General features: G+C 39.7%; 1 protein-coding gene across 2 annotated transcripts in view; it reads right to left on the bottom strand.

Annotated features, from left to right (window-relative positions):
* pdlim4 (PDZ and LIM domain 4) overlaps positions 1 to 4,068 on the bottom strand; it is a 45,519-nt gene extending 41,451 nt beyond the window's left edge. For both annotated transcript variants that reach the window (XM_034889897.1, XM_034889898.1), the window contains exon 1: positions 3,790 to 4,068. In XM_034889897.1, coding sequence (XP_034745788.1) covers positions 3,790 to 3,882 — 93 coding nt within the window. In that variant the 5' untranslated portion in view covers positions 3,883 to 4,068. The remainder of the gene's footprint in view (positions 1 to 3,789) is intronic.
* Between the last annotated feature and the right edge of the window lie 14,673 nt (positions 4,069 to 18,741).

Here is an 18,741-nt window from a genome sequence, read left to right as displayed (position 1 = left end):
ATATATATATATATATATATATATATATATATATATATATAAAATAATCTATTATGAATATTCTATATCTAAATTATTATTTTAAGAATGTGCCCTGTGCAACACAACCCTCAAAATGCCCTGACAGTAGTCGCCTGGCAGCTGCACAGACAAGTTTCCATCATGCATGGACAGACAAGACAGACCACACAGCAGCATGGTCTGTGTAAAGGTGTCGGAAGGGAAGCTGGAGAGTGCTTGGGTCATTATTTACACAATACGGAGTTGTGAATTCCCCTCCAGAAGACCACTGTTTGCCAGGTGGCAGGACTGACAAGCAGTCTGCGTCACTTTCTGCCCAGACGTCGGTTTGACACAGATTTACAAAAGGGCTTATACAACAGCTGCCATATTCAACAGATCCTCTCTAAATGCTTCAGCAGCTATATCAGTGATGTTATTATGTTTTGGTTTCACTGCCACTCGTTGTCTCTCATGCACACAAAGCCATTTAACAACCCACCACACACACACACACACACACACGGCAAACAAATGTTTCCATTTCGAGTCAAGTAGACACGTCATTACCTGGCTAGAGTCTTAATGGGCTGGCAGGGGACTAATGAGCTTATCCTGGTACATTATCACCTTAAGGGAAAAAACAGCTGCTGCCATCAGAACTTGTTTTCTGGTATTTACAACTTTCATTGTCTCCAAGTGCAGGTGTTCCATGGCGTTCACTTTTATGAGTGCAGATGTACGTTGAGGAAGAAGGGGGGAGATCTGTCAATTGTGAAACGTAGAGGCATGAGTGGAATTATTACACAAAATACTATAAAACAACTATGAGGTCTAGCATTTATGTCTTGTCCTAAACCTGATTTCCTCTAGTTATCCAGAGCCCCCAGACAATGTTAAGACCTTTGGAGAGTTCTGGCTTGTATGAGTTTTACATGAAAGGCCCCCAAAGAGATATTTTGGAAACTGCACGACATAAACTATCCTTCTCTGAAACACTCTCACAAACACGCTCTCTCCCTCCATGCATCTCACCATTCAACACATTGTAATTGCTGTCTTGGGCATGCATTGTACGGCAAGAATGTTGCAAGCATGTTATAAATAGCAAGTTTAGTAGATTCTCCAGCATATCATTGTCAATAAATCAAACTGGCTCCAAACTCAGTATGCGACCACATCCCGTGAGGTGAGTCAAGTTGATTCCTTTCCCGCCATTTCTATTTTTTTATCACTTCTCCCATAATTTAATTGTGATTTATGCACTTGTGTACACCAGCGTATTTGACACCAGGATAAAACAACTATCTAGTTCTGCCCATAAAATACATTTTGTGTTTTCAGCTAATGTATTAGAGTATATGAAGTCAATTGGACACTGAACTGCTCTGTAGTCTTTAGGAGGTATTGTAATACTGGATCGTGCTGCCAAAACACTGTGTGTATTTATGCCTCTACAATTACCTATTTTGATAAATATGCTTGCATCTCACCAGCTGCTTCCTTCTCTAATGCCAAGATTTAGGAATTAGCCGAAACTCCCCTATTTAGTCTTGCAAGCAGCTATTCCGCTGGTTTTTATTGCCATCGATGTTATGCAACTGCCTGTTAAGTGTTGCCTATATTCATTTTCACTGATGCAATCATCCCTGGAGACTGTCTTCCCCTTAAAAAAAGGCTCCCATAAGCTGTTTGTGTAATTACAAATTATATTTACGTTTATAGTGGAGTCGCCCTCTAGTGGCCTTACGTAGGAGTTCATCTCACATTTGAAAATGAAAGTAAACAAGTCAGCAAAAAAAAAACGGAACTATATGTCATGTTACGTTTCACTTGTGTAACAGCAAGTTAAGTAACGTAACAAATGATTTTAACCCAAACTACAATGTTTTTTTAGACTCAACTAAGTAGTTTTGGTGCCTAAACCTAACCACACGGCGGCAGTTTCACAATGTTAACAAAGTTTTAAAACCTTGACCTTGACATTCTCTGCCACCATTAGGCGGCGCTTTTTTATGAAACGCTCCTGTGGGTAATATTAAAGGACAGGAACAAAAGACCTACGTCTTGGAGGACTTGTTGTGTCACTGAGTTACACGATCTTCACAATGCAAAGACTTGGTTGTGCATGCCATGGTTCCCACTGGAGTTGGGCAGTATCCAAATTCTGGTACCATCAAACCTGCTCCCTATTTTACCACGGTATACGGTGTTACCGTGACTAATTAAAAATGATAATGCAAGACCGTATTACATCCGAACCCTAGTTCCCACATTGGCAGTCACGCAAGTATGAACAGACTGAAAGTGCGAAATTCAGAAATTGTAAATATCCCAAATTTTTAAACAACAACTTGCCTGCTGTCCAAATGAATAAATAAGTTGAGAAGGTGTACCGGACAAAACCTGAGAAGCCCTAAAGCTGCATCACTAGGCAATATTTAAATTCAGCATGAAACACAAAATACTGCAATAGTAGATTTTTCCTTATTTCCAAATTATTTCTGGTCTTGGGCATGGTCTCTACTGAAAACTCTACTCCTTGCACATAGAGACAAATTCAAACCAGGAGATAAAGCACTACGTGAGAACTCTATCCACATTTTCAAATTGCAAAATGCAGGTCCCTTAACTGTGATTTGGAGAAGCAAAAGGTGGCAAGCATGGGACTCTTTAATGTGAAAAACACCTACAGACATACAACTGTCAAGCTCTTTAACTGTGCACACACTGAGTCAAAGTATACCTCACCACTGCATCACAAATCTTTTCAGGGATATAGTGGTAGGTTTAAGAGACCACTTCAGGTGACCTCCTGGGCTTTGTCTGCTTCTCTCAAAGTTGTTAATTGTATGCCGTAAATCTAAAAATTACACCTCTAGTTTGAAGTGCTATAGGGCACTGTAGTTAAAGGGTCGGTTTGGGGCTGGTGATACAGCTGAGCACAACACCTGGAATCTCTCTGCAGCACCAATGAGCTCTGATGAAAAACAAATGTCAGCACCGCCCCCCCCCCCCTTCGTCCTTCTGCAAGCCCTGCAGCAGGACCAGGCTGTGTTTACCCTGGCCGCCCAGGATGAACTATTGGCTACTGCCAGATGCATTGCCAGCACACTGACTCTTGACCTATATTCTGAAGGTCAGGAAAGTTCATGAATCCTACTAACACCAACTTTACCTCTACTACTTCCACCAATTTACAAAGGTTAATTAAATAGCATGCAATTATACAGTAATCATGATCATAATGCCATTTTCTCCTTCTTTAAAAAAAAACATCATACCAAGTGGATCTCATGGTCAAAATTTGGAAAAATAACATTAAATGGCTATTTATACACTGAGTTTATTCATTTATTTTAATGGTACTATGATGTATAATACACCATATTGTGCTTTTTGCTTGCTTCTATTGACGCTGATAGGCCAGTTTATAGGTAATAATTTATGGTCGGCCAATTGCAATGACTCACTAACTTTAGCTGCCAGGAATTAGACGACACCGTCTGTCAGCTTTTAGAGACAAGCTTCTGTTTAAGCACTTAGCGTTAAGGGCTACTGCTAAACGGGAGAATGGACCATGGCGACCTTTTAGTTAATATTAAGTCGGCTAATTGCTCAAACTTTCCCTACATCTCTTGCGCCGACGAATCACTGTCATTCAGTATAATGGTTATAATCAGGATGATGAAAACGCTTTCGAATGTGGAAACTCTTGCCAAGCTCCACTTTGCGCACGGCTCAATGAATGGATACACACCGAAGCAACAGAGCAACGTGTCTACCTACCCTGGAGATGGTTAACGGTGTGCTGAAATCTCGTCCACCCACCAGTCGAAAACCCCAAGGAGAGGGTCCCTTTAGTGTCACGCTCTGGGTCATGTTTGGCGATAAAGACTGCGAGAGGGAAGCAGGTACGGATGGCAGGCAGACAGAGAGGGGGAAATATCCGCGGTCCCTCGATAAACGGGTAACAAAAGGGCAACGTGAAGTCACAAGAGTCCTCTGCCTGGCTGCTAGGCAACGCTGTCCCGTCTGCGAAAACTTTCCTCCACTCTTGATTCAAGTTTAAATAACGAAGCCGCCTCTGACGTGGTTGACGCGTTGTCCCGCCCGCCTTCACCCGGTGATACAGAGTGGGAGGGGACGGAGCACGGAGCACTGGGGGGGGAGTGGTGACATCAACATCAACTGTGAGTCACAAAAAGTAGCTTGTTGTTCAACACTGCCGTTTGCACATATACATGGAGGTAACTAGATTCAGCACATATTCTATTGTCAGATGATTAGATGGGTGGTGTGTGTATTTCTGTGTCATGTTCCTCTTCATGTGAGTATGCTTTTGGACGTTCTTTAATTTAACAGCTATGTTCATGCTTGTTAATCACTGAGTTATTTTGCTATAAAATAAATATATTTGCATTCATTTAATTTAAAACTATAACTTGTAAATGAAAATAAGCTAAACCTATAGGCAGATTGTATGCAAAAGCTAAATGCTAAGCCAACCTTTAGCAGCGCAAGAAAAAAAGTTAGGCAACAATTATTTGTTGGTTAGTCTGAGTATTAAAACTATCACTTAAAAAGGTCAAACTGATAATCCTGATAAGTATACTGTTCAGTATTTGAATCCTCCTATGTATAAAAAAGACACATACCCATAGCTTGTATTATAGGCCTACCTTCATCATTGCATCATGTGTGATTAACTAAAGTGTCATAGCCTACATTTGACATGCTAATTAATTGGGAAGTGCTTTGCATTACGTTTACGTTTGCATGAAAAATTATACCTTTAAAACAAGACTAGACTAAGAGTTTGTAGCCATGTGCCTCTATGAAGTTAGGCAATTGTATGTTACTGTCCAAGTTTGTTTTTGGAGGGTATGTTGAGACCACGTCTAAGACAATTTTCTGTCATGACACACAATAAAGTTTTCGGAATCCGAACATTCTCTAACCTTTAACATGACGTTAGCACGCTAACATTGTGCTAACCTCAATGTGCAGGTGAGGCTGATTGGAATGTCATTTTGCAGGTGCTCGCAGGTACCAAATTTTATCCTTCCACCAGTTGTCGAAACATTTCACACAAAAAACATTCCTATCGTTACTAAAATGAAGATGTGCCTCACCGGCAGAACTCACTTCTTCCATTTGTCAGTGGAAATCCTAGTATCCTCTCTGCCCCACTTCTTGATTCTTTCATTCCCCCAGCCAATTGCAGGGTGAGTCACTGAGCTTGAGTATGAATTTTCTACTGCTGAGGGAATGATGTCATAGACATGCCTGGGAATCTGCCTTTCAGACAACGGCAGGCATCTGTCTCAAGCTCTGATTCAAATTTGAGTCAGACACAAACCTATCCCAGTTACTGTGAAGAAACAGTGGCAGAGATGTCAAACCCAGTGGATCTCAACATCAGGTATCATGGTCAGTGCATCACGAGCATCAGTGTTTTTGAAGACCTGTATCAACTTGGACAATGGGCTCCCTGACAGAGCCTGTTTAGAAAGTTTGAATTGATGCGTGAAATGATGCAAACTGTATGATTGCTTTAATAGAAGAAAAGAAACAAGACAGAGAACGTGAGACAGTTTCTCCAAAGTCACTGAGTAGTAGTTAGATCAATTCAGTGTACACAAACCAGCAAACCTTCTCTCAGGACTTTAGATGCATGACATGTGCAAATAATCACATTCTGTGTCTCTATTATTCCATCGTTATTCCTTTCTGTGCGTCAAACTTAATTTACAAGTCCCATTTCCACAACAACACAATGTCCATACAGTAATCTGTGTGTAAACAAAGCCAATAATCATGTTTTAGAAGGTGTCACTAATCAGTATCTACAGAGTGCTCCTTTACTTGTTACCCAGGGTACATCAAAGGATGACTAACCAAAGAACGAGAAAGGATGAGAGGGCTGCAGTCTGCTCTGGAGATTTATTGAGCAGATGAACAGGCTGACATTTCGGATATGCGTCTTCTTCAAAGCCTGTGCAGTAAATCTGAGTCTAACTACAGAGAGCTTCCATCTCTCTGCTCTTTTTCCCTGGATGGTCATCATTCGACATAGCCTTGGCAGCGTCTATCAGTATTTTTAAATGCATACAAATCTATTGACTCTCTGATTTTTCCTGTGTTGAGAAGAACACAAGGGGAAGCAGGTAAGAGGAGCGGTGATACAATCATGAGCTGTCCGCCTCCTCATGGTTTAACTCTGCTGTCTGGAAAAGTGATGTCATCTTAACGGTTGGACAATACTTGATTTCTCATAGGGCTGGGCTGGCCTGCACGATTAATCGTTACAAAATTGCGATTATGTCGCTGGTAGCGAATAGTGTCTAATAATTATCAATGTCACCTACCCATTAATAGTGGACCTAAATGCAACAGGTGACCAGAAAAACGACTCAAAATTAATTCTTATGTGTCTGACAGATGTGTAAACAAATAAATAACACTTGCCAAAACAAGTGATAATATGTCAATCTTTTAGTACCAGAGTCCCATTAGGTGCAGGGTTTAACAACACTACCCTGCTTTTGAGTAAGGTCCAAAAGACTGCTGCAGGAAAATCTAGCAGCAGATGAAACTCCTGATTGGTAACATCTTTGCCACATTACCAAAAAAAAAACACAGCTTCTATATCCTGTTTTTCAGCTCACACACCACATTGGCTCTATGTCCCCTGCATTGAAAATGGTTAGTTGTTTTTAAATGGCACAGGCTGGAAACAATGGTGCCACTTACAGTGCTGTGCCTGGAGCACCCCATGGGGAAGCACATAGTTGTAGGGAAGTTATGATGCTTAATTTATGTGGTTGCAATATTTCAAAAATAAAAAACAGATGATTTCAGAGCATAAGACCACCACAGGCCCAAAGCTATCTCATAAGAATGCTGCAGAATTATACACTAAGCATCTGCAAGTTGATGTGATTATGAATAATTTATAGAGAAGAACAATTGATACCGGAGGAGATGTTTATCTTTATGTGTCCACTTCTTTCAGTTATCCCTAAATCAGAACATCAGTCCTTAAATGTTTCAGCCAAGCTGCTATAGGCAACTAGTTAAAAAACAAATGATCGAGCAGCTCATACACATGAACCCCAGGTAGTGTTTGAACATACAAGCACTGTGGTAGTAATGTTTTGGTAAGCTTAGTAAATGCCAGGATGAAACCATGAATAAATGTACACATCTTTATTCATTTCACATATCAGTCTTTTCAGACCAAAATAATTGCTTCACAATAGCCAAAGTTTTAGCTTTACAAGCCTTAAATTCATCTTTAATAATGTTATCCATCAACAAACTTGTAATTGACTGAGTACATCGATCAATGAAATTACATAACAATCACAGACATATTGATCTCTCTCAGAAGAACAGGAACCAGATCTGCTCATTAAGATTGGATTTTTCCTATAACACTGCTAAAGAATAACATTTTTCAGGCATATGCTTGTCATAAAGGAGCATGAATACATATAGTACGGTAAGTGGTGTGTGGAAACACATGTTCTCAGTGTGTTTGCATGTGTCTAAAACGTGCCATTTTGCAATGTGTCGCACCTCATCAGAAAGACCTGAATAAGAACTTCAAAAGGAAGTTCATAATCATATAGTATAAACTCTCTAATGTAATAATCAACCATATCAGCCTGAATATACTGTAGGCCCTATTAGGAGAAAGGGTCTTGTATCCAGACCTGAATCAATCTGATTTGTACCCTGATTTGTATTCAGACACTGCAGTCCATACATTTTCTGTTGTGTTGGCTCTGTGTTCCGCCGCATTGTTTTTACAATAAATTGAGCATTAGGTGCTGACCTTCAGCATCAAGGGTGTTATATTGATATTGGGTGAACAGTGCTTGATTCCTTTTTACAAGATTGTCCCCCCAAGAAAAAATACAGTTTTAGTTCTGTCAGGAAATGCGAGCCAAAACATCCAATTGTCTAAATCCAAGCGACAGAAGCCTAGCGGCCAAAGCAATTATGACACTTATGGAAGGCCACAACAAACTATGTTCTGCCTGTAGGGATGTCGGATCATAAAACGCTTCTGTGTTGTTCTTGTTGGCATGTGCAAACAACGTATTTTGTGCTTTAAGGAGGACTTTTTGCTATGTATACATAGTCCTTAACACTTACAGACTGTTATGCAGTGAGACAGTTATTGGGTCACATAATGAACCTTAATGCACGGTAAATGCATCTTGGGTCCTTGTGATTATATTTTACAACTATGTACAGTTTACTTGTTAAATGCTACTTATTGGATTTTTTATCTGTTGAGAAACTATGGCTTCTTCCGTCTTTTCTCATGCTTTTCTCCCACTTCTTACCCTCTCTCTCTTACACCCACTCTCTCTTTCTAATTCCTTCTCTCACACAGTATAATTAAGGTCACCAGGATGAATCATCAAACCATTTCTACCAAACCATCCATTTAAACCTAAACAAGCTATCGAGAACTTCTCTCCAGAGTTACAAAGAAAAACCCTAACTGACACCAAGCACCGTCATTACACTGAGAATGAGACAATCTCATGCTTTGAGCAAGGCTTTAGACCAGTATTCATCCAGGTAACAAGAGCAATCATACAGCAGCAGTAGTTGCATGATGAATGTACTATATGGGCATTATTTAAATTAGATTCAATATCCATGGGCTGGTTGAACAACAGTTAGACTTATGTCATTTTTTTGTCTTTGTGGGAGACATCTTCCCAAGCCACTACAATTATAGTCCCAATTACAGAAACCACATGATGACTCCAGATTTGCATGAGAACATTTTTTGGGTGGACTCCAAATCAGAAGAATGTCTTTTTGTATTCGACAAGTTATATGTAAAAAATCTAGAAAGGATAGAAAAACACAACTTCTTACATTAACCAACATGCTTCCTGAGCTACATCAGCTCACACACTGAATACATATATAATGAGATCATAGAAAACTCTAACAACATTAATCAGAATTATGGTTATTAAACATGACTGACTCTACATCACCACTCTACATTATCTACACTAGGCAGTCTGAATTACATCATTTTAAGTTTACTTTAGTTTTTTGCTGGAGGTAGCTTGGCTGAGTGCCTGGAAGGAGTTGGTTGGGTCTTAATTTACCAGAAGCAAGTTAGTGCTGCTGAAATTGTCAAGAGTGGCCTATGCAGTGCTGTGCATCTGATGAAGCTACACATATTGTATACTGTATTGGTTTGGTTATTTTGCAGATATGAGCCAAGGGAAAAGGCTATGGAGGTTTAAGAGAACCAGTCTTAGGTCAGGTATGTCTGAATTAGGGCTGTCAATTGATTGAAATATTTAATCGTGATTAATCAAATGATTGTCCATGATTTATCGCAAATTGATCACACATTATTTATTTGTTCTAAACGTACTTTAAAAGAGATCTTTTTCAAGGTTTTAATGACCCTGTCAACATGGGAGCGGACATATATGTTTGCTTTATGTAAGTGTTTATTATTACTGCAACAATCCAAAACAAAGACAAATACTGTCTTGAATATTTTCAATGAATAACTATATATAGTTAGGATAATATATAGGATAATATATTCTATAATTTAAGCAGCGTTGTCGATATATCAAACGACTGATAGCAACTATCTGAACAAAACAACTGTAAGCACTGATCCTCTTTTGCTTCACCAATTCACCAATACCAGGAACTGAATCTTTCTAGTGAGAATAAATATAATTGAAAGTATGCTCCAGGCCTCAAGTTTGGCTTTGGAATCATCTGATCTTGATTTAGACCTAATTTAATCATTACTAAATGCTACCACACCAGATCAACACTGTAACAGTGCATTCGTTGTCCTGATGTGCTGGATGTTTCTGACCTGGGAAAGACAAACAAATGTCTCCCATGTGTGTAGTACACATGCCAGCTGTTGACAACGGAGTTCAGCACATTCACTGCTTCGTTTGTGTTTACAGTTGATGTACAACACCATAGAATGGAAGGCCACAGCTATTCATGCCAGCTGGCTGGACTATGTCTGTGATTGCTTGTCTGTCTAAAATCCCCATTTGGTAGATCTTCTCTTGTTGATACACATAGTACAAAACACATACGACACACGTTCAACAAAGCTATATTTCTATGAGAAATGTACAACTAAAACAAGAATAAAGAAAGTAAAATCAATGACCCAACTGCATTATCTTGCATACATTTAAATAGAAAGTTTTCATGATTTTTCAAGAAAACGTGTTCATTTCTCCAGACGCCACAATGTAAACACAACCAAAGTTGTAGAAGAAGTAGAAATAAAATCCTGGGCAGTTTTGATGCAATATTCATCAAACAAATCATGCCGTTGTATACAGATACTAGAAGTACTCTACTGCACTTATGTACAAATTTGAGGTGCCTTACCAAATACAACATTGATGCATCTATATTAGCGCTGTAAACACTTCCATACTCACAAAAACACCCCCAGTTGTAACCAGCCATGCACATAGTATAGGTTTCATTTGTCCAGTTTTTAGGATGTCAGTCTCTAAAATGTGTGCATCCACCAAAATACAATGAGTAATCTGAAGAATCCATAGCTTTCATTGTGAACAAAAAGAATAGATCAAATTAAAACAGCATTTTTAATGCAGCGAACACCACTGCATTGAACTAGGGTGAAGACAGAAATTGCCGAGACATATTACACAACCTGGATCAATAGACCAAACCACGTGGCCAGATACCACCAGGGTTAAATAAGAATAAAAAGTGTCATATGTTCATTTTTTAATGAGCTGACTTGACTCGAATGCAAGACTTTCACTTCTTTTTGTTTTGGTATTTTCACTCAAAACTATTTTTTAGGACTGCATACTGGAGTGGTGTTATTGCGTGAGGTATTAAACAGTAGCTGTGTGCTCGTAATCCTTGGTGGGTCTTAGGGTATTTAACAAGCTCAATGCTCTGTGATCCCTCTGCCTGTCAATTGTGGTAAGTAATTGGAAACTTCTTTGTTGGTTATGAGAATCTTACAAGGCTTATGTACTGCAAACTGGGTATTCTCATTTACCAGTAAAACTGTTTAAAATTCTAATAAGTACACAGTGTTGTTCAGTGTTTACTTCAAAATAAAGACAAGGAGTGGGTTTTTTCTAATCTAGTTTTAGTCAAAACCACATCAGTGTTTCACTTTGTCTTGCTTCCAAGAGCAATCACCATCCATCAACCATCACTATATTTGATGCTGAGGCGTTACACAGGGAACAGGTATTGTGAAATATAAATCAAAGGGGATTTCCATGATAGGTGAGTCCATGTGAGTTTACGTCAGCCACGCGAGGCAATCATTAAAACACGAGTGACAATCTCTAGTGGCCAAGAGGAATGGAGGATCTGGGCTTATACCTTATACCTTTATTGTATGGAGGGTCATTGGTTGTTTTCTCCTCGTTTTCACAGGCAAAGACAACAAAGTCCATGTCTGTTTGTCTGAAACTGAACTCTGGCTTAACCATTTTTGGGCCTGTAGTAGAAACCAGGCTAGAGTACGAGTCTGTGTTTCCCAGAAGACTCGTAAATTACTCTGATTTTAACACACTTGCAGTCACTGGTATGTTTAGCAAGGGCTGTGTCCACATTTTAGGATCCCAGTGTTCCTCTATGAGGAGTGCTGGAACATGGGATGAATTACAGCTACTGGTCAGCAGCTGCTGTTAAACACTACCTTCACACACACACACACACACACACACACACATACACACACATATACACACATACTAACAAGGAGAACACACACTGACAAGCAGACCAATCAAAACACAGTGGGAGTCCTTGCTTAGATAGAGTGGGATGTCACAGTTATGAAGTTTTTGGTTCTTCTTATAACCATCCCAACAAAAATGTGAAAAAAGTAGTTGTGAGGATTTTTGAAGACACACTTTGAATGTAAGGTTTACATAAATCTGATTGCATAAACAATTACATTTTTTTCATCTTCTATTCTCATCCCTCCTGTTGCCCCCCTTCTGTTTATCTCTTCATCCTTTGTAAACACTTTGGTTCAGGTCTGTACAGGAATGTCAAACAGTACTTGTGAGAAAGAAAAATAAAAGGGACTACCAAACAGTGTATGCACACACACACACACACACACACACACACACACACACACACACACGCACACACACACAAACCTCTACAGCCACCCACTCACACACTCAGGAAATTACATGGTGTCTGGCTTTTGTTTCATTTTATTTCTTGAAAGCTTGTTTATCTGCTCTCCTCTTATTGCACCACAAGCATTAGATGAACTAAACCAGGCCGCTGCATGCACAGTTAGCCTCTCCAATGGCTTCACCAATAATGTAAAAACTGTCAAACACACCTTGCAGTGGAATCAGTGGCTTCAGTGTATAGTTTTACATGTTGCAGGAATGATAGTCTACATTACATCCACGGCGTTCTGCGGTGCATGTTTTCTCCCATCCAGGAATAATGTGTGGACCAGCCTGACCCTTCTTCGCAGCGCTTGGGAGGAAGGTCTGGCAAAGAGAAACAACAGGAGTGACAATCTTTTCTGCTGTTGGTGGAAAAATACTCTTTCTTTAACATTTTCAGTGGAGCACATTGGCGTCATGTCATCACTTGAAGAGCATAAACACATACAAAAATAAAAGTAGCGTATTTGACAAAATACCTAGAAAATCATTTCCCCAACTATTGTTTTCCTGCTCCAAAATGTGTCTGGATTAAATCCATTTTGGAAAATCCCCTGACTAGAACTTTACCTTTTCAAGCTGCAGTTATTGTGTGATGAGCACAATTAAAGCCATCAAATACAATGAAAAACAGATTGGCCTCAATCCGTTACCTTTTTACTATTACCAGCTGTCTTCACTGATGCACTGATGTGGCCTAGTGCATGCATGTATTTTACAGGATGTATTGTATGTGTGTGTGTGTGTGTGTGTGCGTGTTGTTTTGAATGATAGGAGAAAATGTCTGAGACATCCCTGAAGACTGTTTTTAGATTCTGTTTAGAGCCTTTCAGGGACTTCGGTGGCTTTAGGAGGACTAAAAGAAGTAGACTTTAACCTTCTTTGCATGATGACTTCCAGACTATTGGCATTGCCTCTCTTTTGTTGCATACCCATGTCAGGATCCATCACTGAGTTTATCCTAGTGTGAAACGAACTTTTTATGACATGGATTAAGGGTTTTCACTGATTTATATCTCAGGCAAAAAATGTACAGGGCCAAAATGAGACATTCATACAACTTTTTTTGGTGACATTTGCTTTCTCTAGGAATCAACAAGACAAAGACAACGATGTTGATGAAAATGTAATGGAGTTCAGAGTTATGGAAGCAGTAAATGGAAATTATTACCTAGCTTTGAAACGTAATTGAAAATAAATTGCAACTGATTGTGATAGAATTTAGATGGTAAGTTGCGTCCAACATTCAACAAAACTACATTCACATTGCTCAAATCCATTTGGCTGTTTTGTGATTCTTTCAGACCCAAACATTTAAAAAAGTAGGTTAAGCCACAGCATTGATTAGCTTTCTGTACCATTAAGTTATGGCTGGAGATTAAAACATTTCAATGATATGAATCCAGGGTTTAATTGCTAAAGTACTGCATACAAGAACTAGGACACAAATGGACATATTAAACAAAAAGGCCCACACAGACAGTAAATATACAAGAAACCTCTCAGGAGCTAAACTTCAACAATCAGACCACTGTGAGCCCATTGCAGTCACTAACCAGGCTGCTGCTGAGACATAACCACGTAATTGAATCTTCGCTCCCTCTACCTTGAAGACCTAATCCAATTACAGGTGCACTAATGTTTGCCATTTGGGGAGTTATTTTCGAGCTACATTAGATGACTGCTTATTTCAGTGACATCATGTCAACTCATTGCCTGGAAAACGTTATATTTTCAGAAGAACAGAATAAGATCAAAGAAAGTACCTAGAATAAAACTACTGAATGTACACCATCATATCTGATTGGCACGTTTCAAAGTTTTTTCTTTCTCTTTCTCTTTCTCTGTCCCTGGCATTCTCCCAGGAATCGGCCTCGCTTCCTTTAACAGGCTGTGGTTTTGAGATACGTTTTTTTGGCCTGAAGTGATCAAGTTTGGAATGGGAAGAAGATGAGGAGGCCTGCACTCTCTCCCTCGGTCTAAGATCCTATTTGAAAAGGTTACCATCCTCCCTCGGCTCCGTGATTGCTTCAGCACATGTGTAAAGGGAATGTATTTTTTTATGCCTCCCTGTGCTGTTACCAGTCAACCAACCTTTCCAAATGAGAACAAAGTGCTCTGGATGTCAATGTAATTTGACAGGGAGCAGCAGTACTACAAACCCAAGGTCACACAAAACTGTGTTTTAGTGGATTTGGTGGGCTCATGATTTTCCCAGCGAAGATGATTTGACCTCCTTCCTGACTTGAAACGCCATCACTGCCAAGCTGTGAGTCAGGTCTAGTTGCTGAAATCATCTAAGTGATCTCATAGGACTTTATAGTTCTCACATTATGAAACAATTAAAGAGAAGCTGTGCAAGATGTTTAAAATAAACCAAATAAATCCATAAATTATGCATCATCTATCCATCCCTCACTACCAGGAAAAGAGGGAAAGTAATGGACTCAGCCAGCCAGCGTCTGCTAATCTGCCTTTCTCATTCACATTGATGTGGGAACCCCTGAAACAGCAGACAGGAGGGAGGTTTCCAGTCCTTGTGTGGTATGAAGTCCACAAGCACAACGACCCTCTCTGGACCGGGACTAGCTCTCTCTGGAGAGACAACCTCCAGGGTCGTGTTTGTAAAGGTTCTTTTACTCGCTTGGTCTTCCCCTCGAGTGACAGTGGCCTTGTTTTTGTCATAAACCATCTTGGGGCCAGTTCTTGGAGAAAACGGTGTTGTGGGTTTCCGTGACTTTCAAATCACAGTAGATGATGAAGAATAGGTGGAGATGATTAGTGATCCTGGACTGAGAACTCTTCAGACTCTTAACTATTAACCATTGATATTAACTCTAAAACTTTAGTGGCAAATTTGTAATTTTGCCCCTTTTGTATGTATTACAAATGTTTAGGGCTGCAACAAGGGGTTATTTTTTTACGTTTTATAAATACAAACATGTGATTGTTTTTTTTTACAAGGCTTACTATGTACTGCATTTTCCTCTCAAATTAGAATCTGGAACTAGTGAATTTATTTCATCAAATGTGCTTTTAGTGTATTGTCACCTGCTAAAACTTCAAAGGAGGTTGACAATATTGAAAGTAAACGTTTTCAAAAAGCTCAAAGACATAGTCCTTCTTGCTTTCATGCATCTCTAAACCTTTAAAATGTGTTCATGCACAAAAACACATGAAAGAATGGTGTTATAGCATGATATTATTGTGCTAACATGCAGTGGTTAAAACAAATCACCTTTGAAACATTCAGTTCTATTTTGGGGTTCAAAACGTTTGTATGGCATCACATGTATCATCAAGGGAGGGCATGTCACTTTCTGTAAGACAAATGACCAGCTCGGACCTGGAGGGTCAGGGACGAGCCTCGGCCGCGCGTCCTTCCTTCTGTATTTCACAACCATAATAGGCTGTGACCTGCTTGTGCATCTGCTCAAGCGGCCCGCTCTTTAACAGAAAGAGCTGTGTCAACATTGGTGAAGCCGTAACTCACAGATATGCTGAATGGTTAGATAATGCTTCGGTGACAGGGACCTTTAGTCAAAAGGTGTGTGCAAACAGATACACTTCCGCGCAATCATTCACAAACACACATGCACTTACATGCTTGTGCACCATTATGAAAGAAGAGGAAAGGCTGAAATTAAAAGAAACACAGCAGGAGAGGTGTACAGAAATCCAAACATTTGTGTATTACTCATTAGAGGTTTGAATTAGAGTAACCCAAGTAATCAGAGACAATGTAGAAAAGGAAGGAATTATCCTAAAAAGAACTAGTAACAGACTTTAAGAGGTGTTTTTAAGTTACTGATCTATCTGACTTTTCGTGTTATGCCTGACTTTTGAAGGTTATATATTAAAAATTCTTTATAAATCATTGACTAAAGTTTAATGTCGGTTTTCTACTATTCTAAGGCTGAGAGGCATCGTTACTCAGTGGTAGGCGCAGTCCAGAGACAGGCGGCGGTTAGATGAATTGGTGACTCTTTGCTCATAGCTGTAAACATCAGTGTGAATACTAGTATGTTTGTGTGTGTTGGCCCTGTGATAGACTGGTCTGTCCAGGGTGTAACTCTTGCCCAAATGAGCCTCCTGTGACCCTAAACCCGACAAGTAGGTATAGAAAATGGATGGATTCACATGCTGTCAGTTAGTTGTCAATAACACACCAATCAGGCTAACTTTACAATACATTCCTGTGATTTCTTAAGGTATCTGGTGTTCAACACCACCCATTTGGGAGTCCAGCCTCACTAAAAAGACTAATGTGAAGGATTACTTCCAAATAGTATTTGACATCAGTGTAGTGTGAACAACACTTTGTTTCTTCTGTCCCGAGGGGGCTCATTTTGTCTGTGCTGAAGACAACTCATGTAACCCAATGCTCAGGTACTGCACACCTGAGTCATTACTACTATGTCACACATACAGACACACACACACACAGACCACAAGAAAAAAAAATTCCAACCTGTATGTCCTCAAACTAACGGTTGAAGTGCATGCAGGTTGGAACAAAAAGCTGTATATTTATCTGATTACTTTGAAACACAAACTCATGGGAATGCTTCCGCTTACACAGCAGACTGCATGATCCCACCTTTGTGCTTTTAGTGTCTTTGTTCTGCTTCATTACCTGGTTGAAGTTGCTGGACCAGTCACACACTCACACACACACACACACAAACTGAATTGCTGTCTTTGTGTCGTCATTTCTTACTGTGTTGTTTAAACTTCCACCAGGGTGGAATAAATGCCACTTAGACTGGAGTCAACTGTCAAGCCCCAGAGCTCAGCTGATGAGGTTTGATTAAAGCGGCTGTAAACCCAAACATGCTCTGTGTGCGTTCACTTTCAATAACTTGGACTAATGCACAAAAGGTCAAATAGTAAACCAGCTTACATACAAATGACCTACAATGTCTCTCCTGTGTGTGTCGTCTCTCAATCATCTCTGCAAAACAAGGGTGCATCTTTGACCTTGTGACATTTCTGATTTACCAGCCTCAGCCAAGCGCACAGGATGAGGCTTACATCAGGACGCACTTGTAACATCTGGGAAACCTTAACATTAACTTAATGAATGGGTGGAAGTAGATGCTTGGTTTTCTGAAGTCATTTTGTCATCATGTGACACTCCAAAACGTGATTCCAGACGAAGCCACAGTACGTGTTTTGTGGACTGATGTAAAATTATCAAGACAACGTCACAGACACTCACGTTAAAGATAGATGACATATTCATTAACCTTGCTTTATGATTAGTTTATCGGATCGATCTCAGTTTGTTAACGTTAACGATGAATCCTCGAGGCATGCTAAAGTTAGCCATAGCGTTCCACAAGGCTCAATGCTTGGACCTTTTCTATTCACCTTATGTCTGATTTCCCTACGCAATATAATTAGGAAACACTCCAATAACATTATCTGTTATGCAGATGATACCCAATTATACCTATCAATCAAGCCAGACAAAACCAGTCAGTTAGTTAAACTTGCAATAAGGACACAAATTCCTGGTTGAACTACAATTTCCTGATGACAAATTCAGACAAAAGCGAGGTTATTGTGCTTGGCCCTAAACACCTCCGTACCTCATTGTCCAAAGATATAGTTTCTCTGGATGGCATTGCCATAGCCTCCAGCACTACTATCACAAATCTTGGAGTTATTTTTGATCAGGATATATCCTTTAACGCCCTCTCAAAACATATCTCATAAACAGACTTTTTTCACCTGCGGAACATTGCCAAAATTAGGTACATCCTGTCTCAAAACAATACTGAAAAACTAGTCCATGCATGTGTTACTTCTAGGCTGGACTATTGTATTTCCTTACTATCGGGTTGATCAAAAAAGTCCCTTAAAACTCTCCATCTAATACCGAATGCAACAGCGCGTGTGCTGACAAGAACTAAGAAAAGTACTGTACTGTATTAACTTCTCTGCACTGGTTTCCTGTAAAATCCAGTATTGAATTTAAAATCCTTTTCCTGACCTAGAAAGCTCTCAATGGTCTGGCACCTTCATATCTTAAAGAACTCATAGCTATAGCTGTATTCCTGCAAACTGGGAAAGCACCTGAAAAGAGAATTGGGGCATAAGGGTGATAGTACACACGGCAGAAGGACTGAACGGTCCTGGAATTACATGTGATCATTTGTTCCTGTTAAGACGTCCTCCGTGAGGAATTGCTAAAAAAGTAAGCTTACCATGACAGTAAGACAAAACAGGCCAAAGCCTCTGTAAGAAGATATTTATTCACCAAAAAAGAGATTTCCTCAAACTATTGGGTCAATCGGGGATTTTTTTGTCAATTTGCAAATTTTTCCATAGTCACGTAAAGGGTATTCTGGATGAATGGGGAGCTGCTAGTAAATTTGTAGATTGGAGGGTTAATCATAGTTTCACAGCCTTTTTTTAAACTCTGATCAAGTGTGAAAATTACCCGGTGGCTTGTGTGTTATTCCTCAACCTTGACAGCATGGCAAGCAAAATAAGTGCTTTA

The sequence above is a fragment of the Etheostoma cragini genome, chromosome 13 (assembly GCF_013103735.1).
Source record: "Etheostoma cragini isolate CJK2018 chromosome 13, CSU_Ecrag_1.0, whole genome shotgun sequence".
In the NCBI taxonomy this organism is placed as follows: domain Eukaryota; kingdom Metazoa; phylum Chordata; class Actinopteri; order Perciformes; family Percidae; genus Etheostoma; species Etheostoma cragini.
This window is presented reverse-complemented; position numbering and strand designations above follow the sequence as displayed.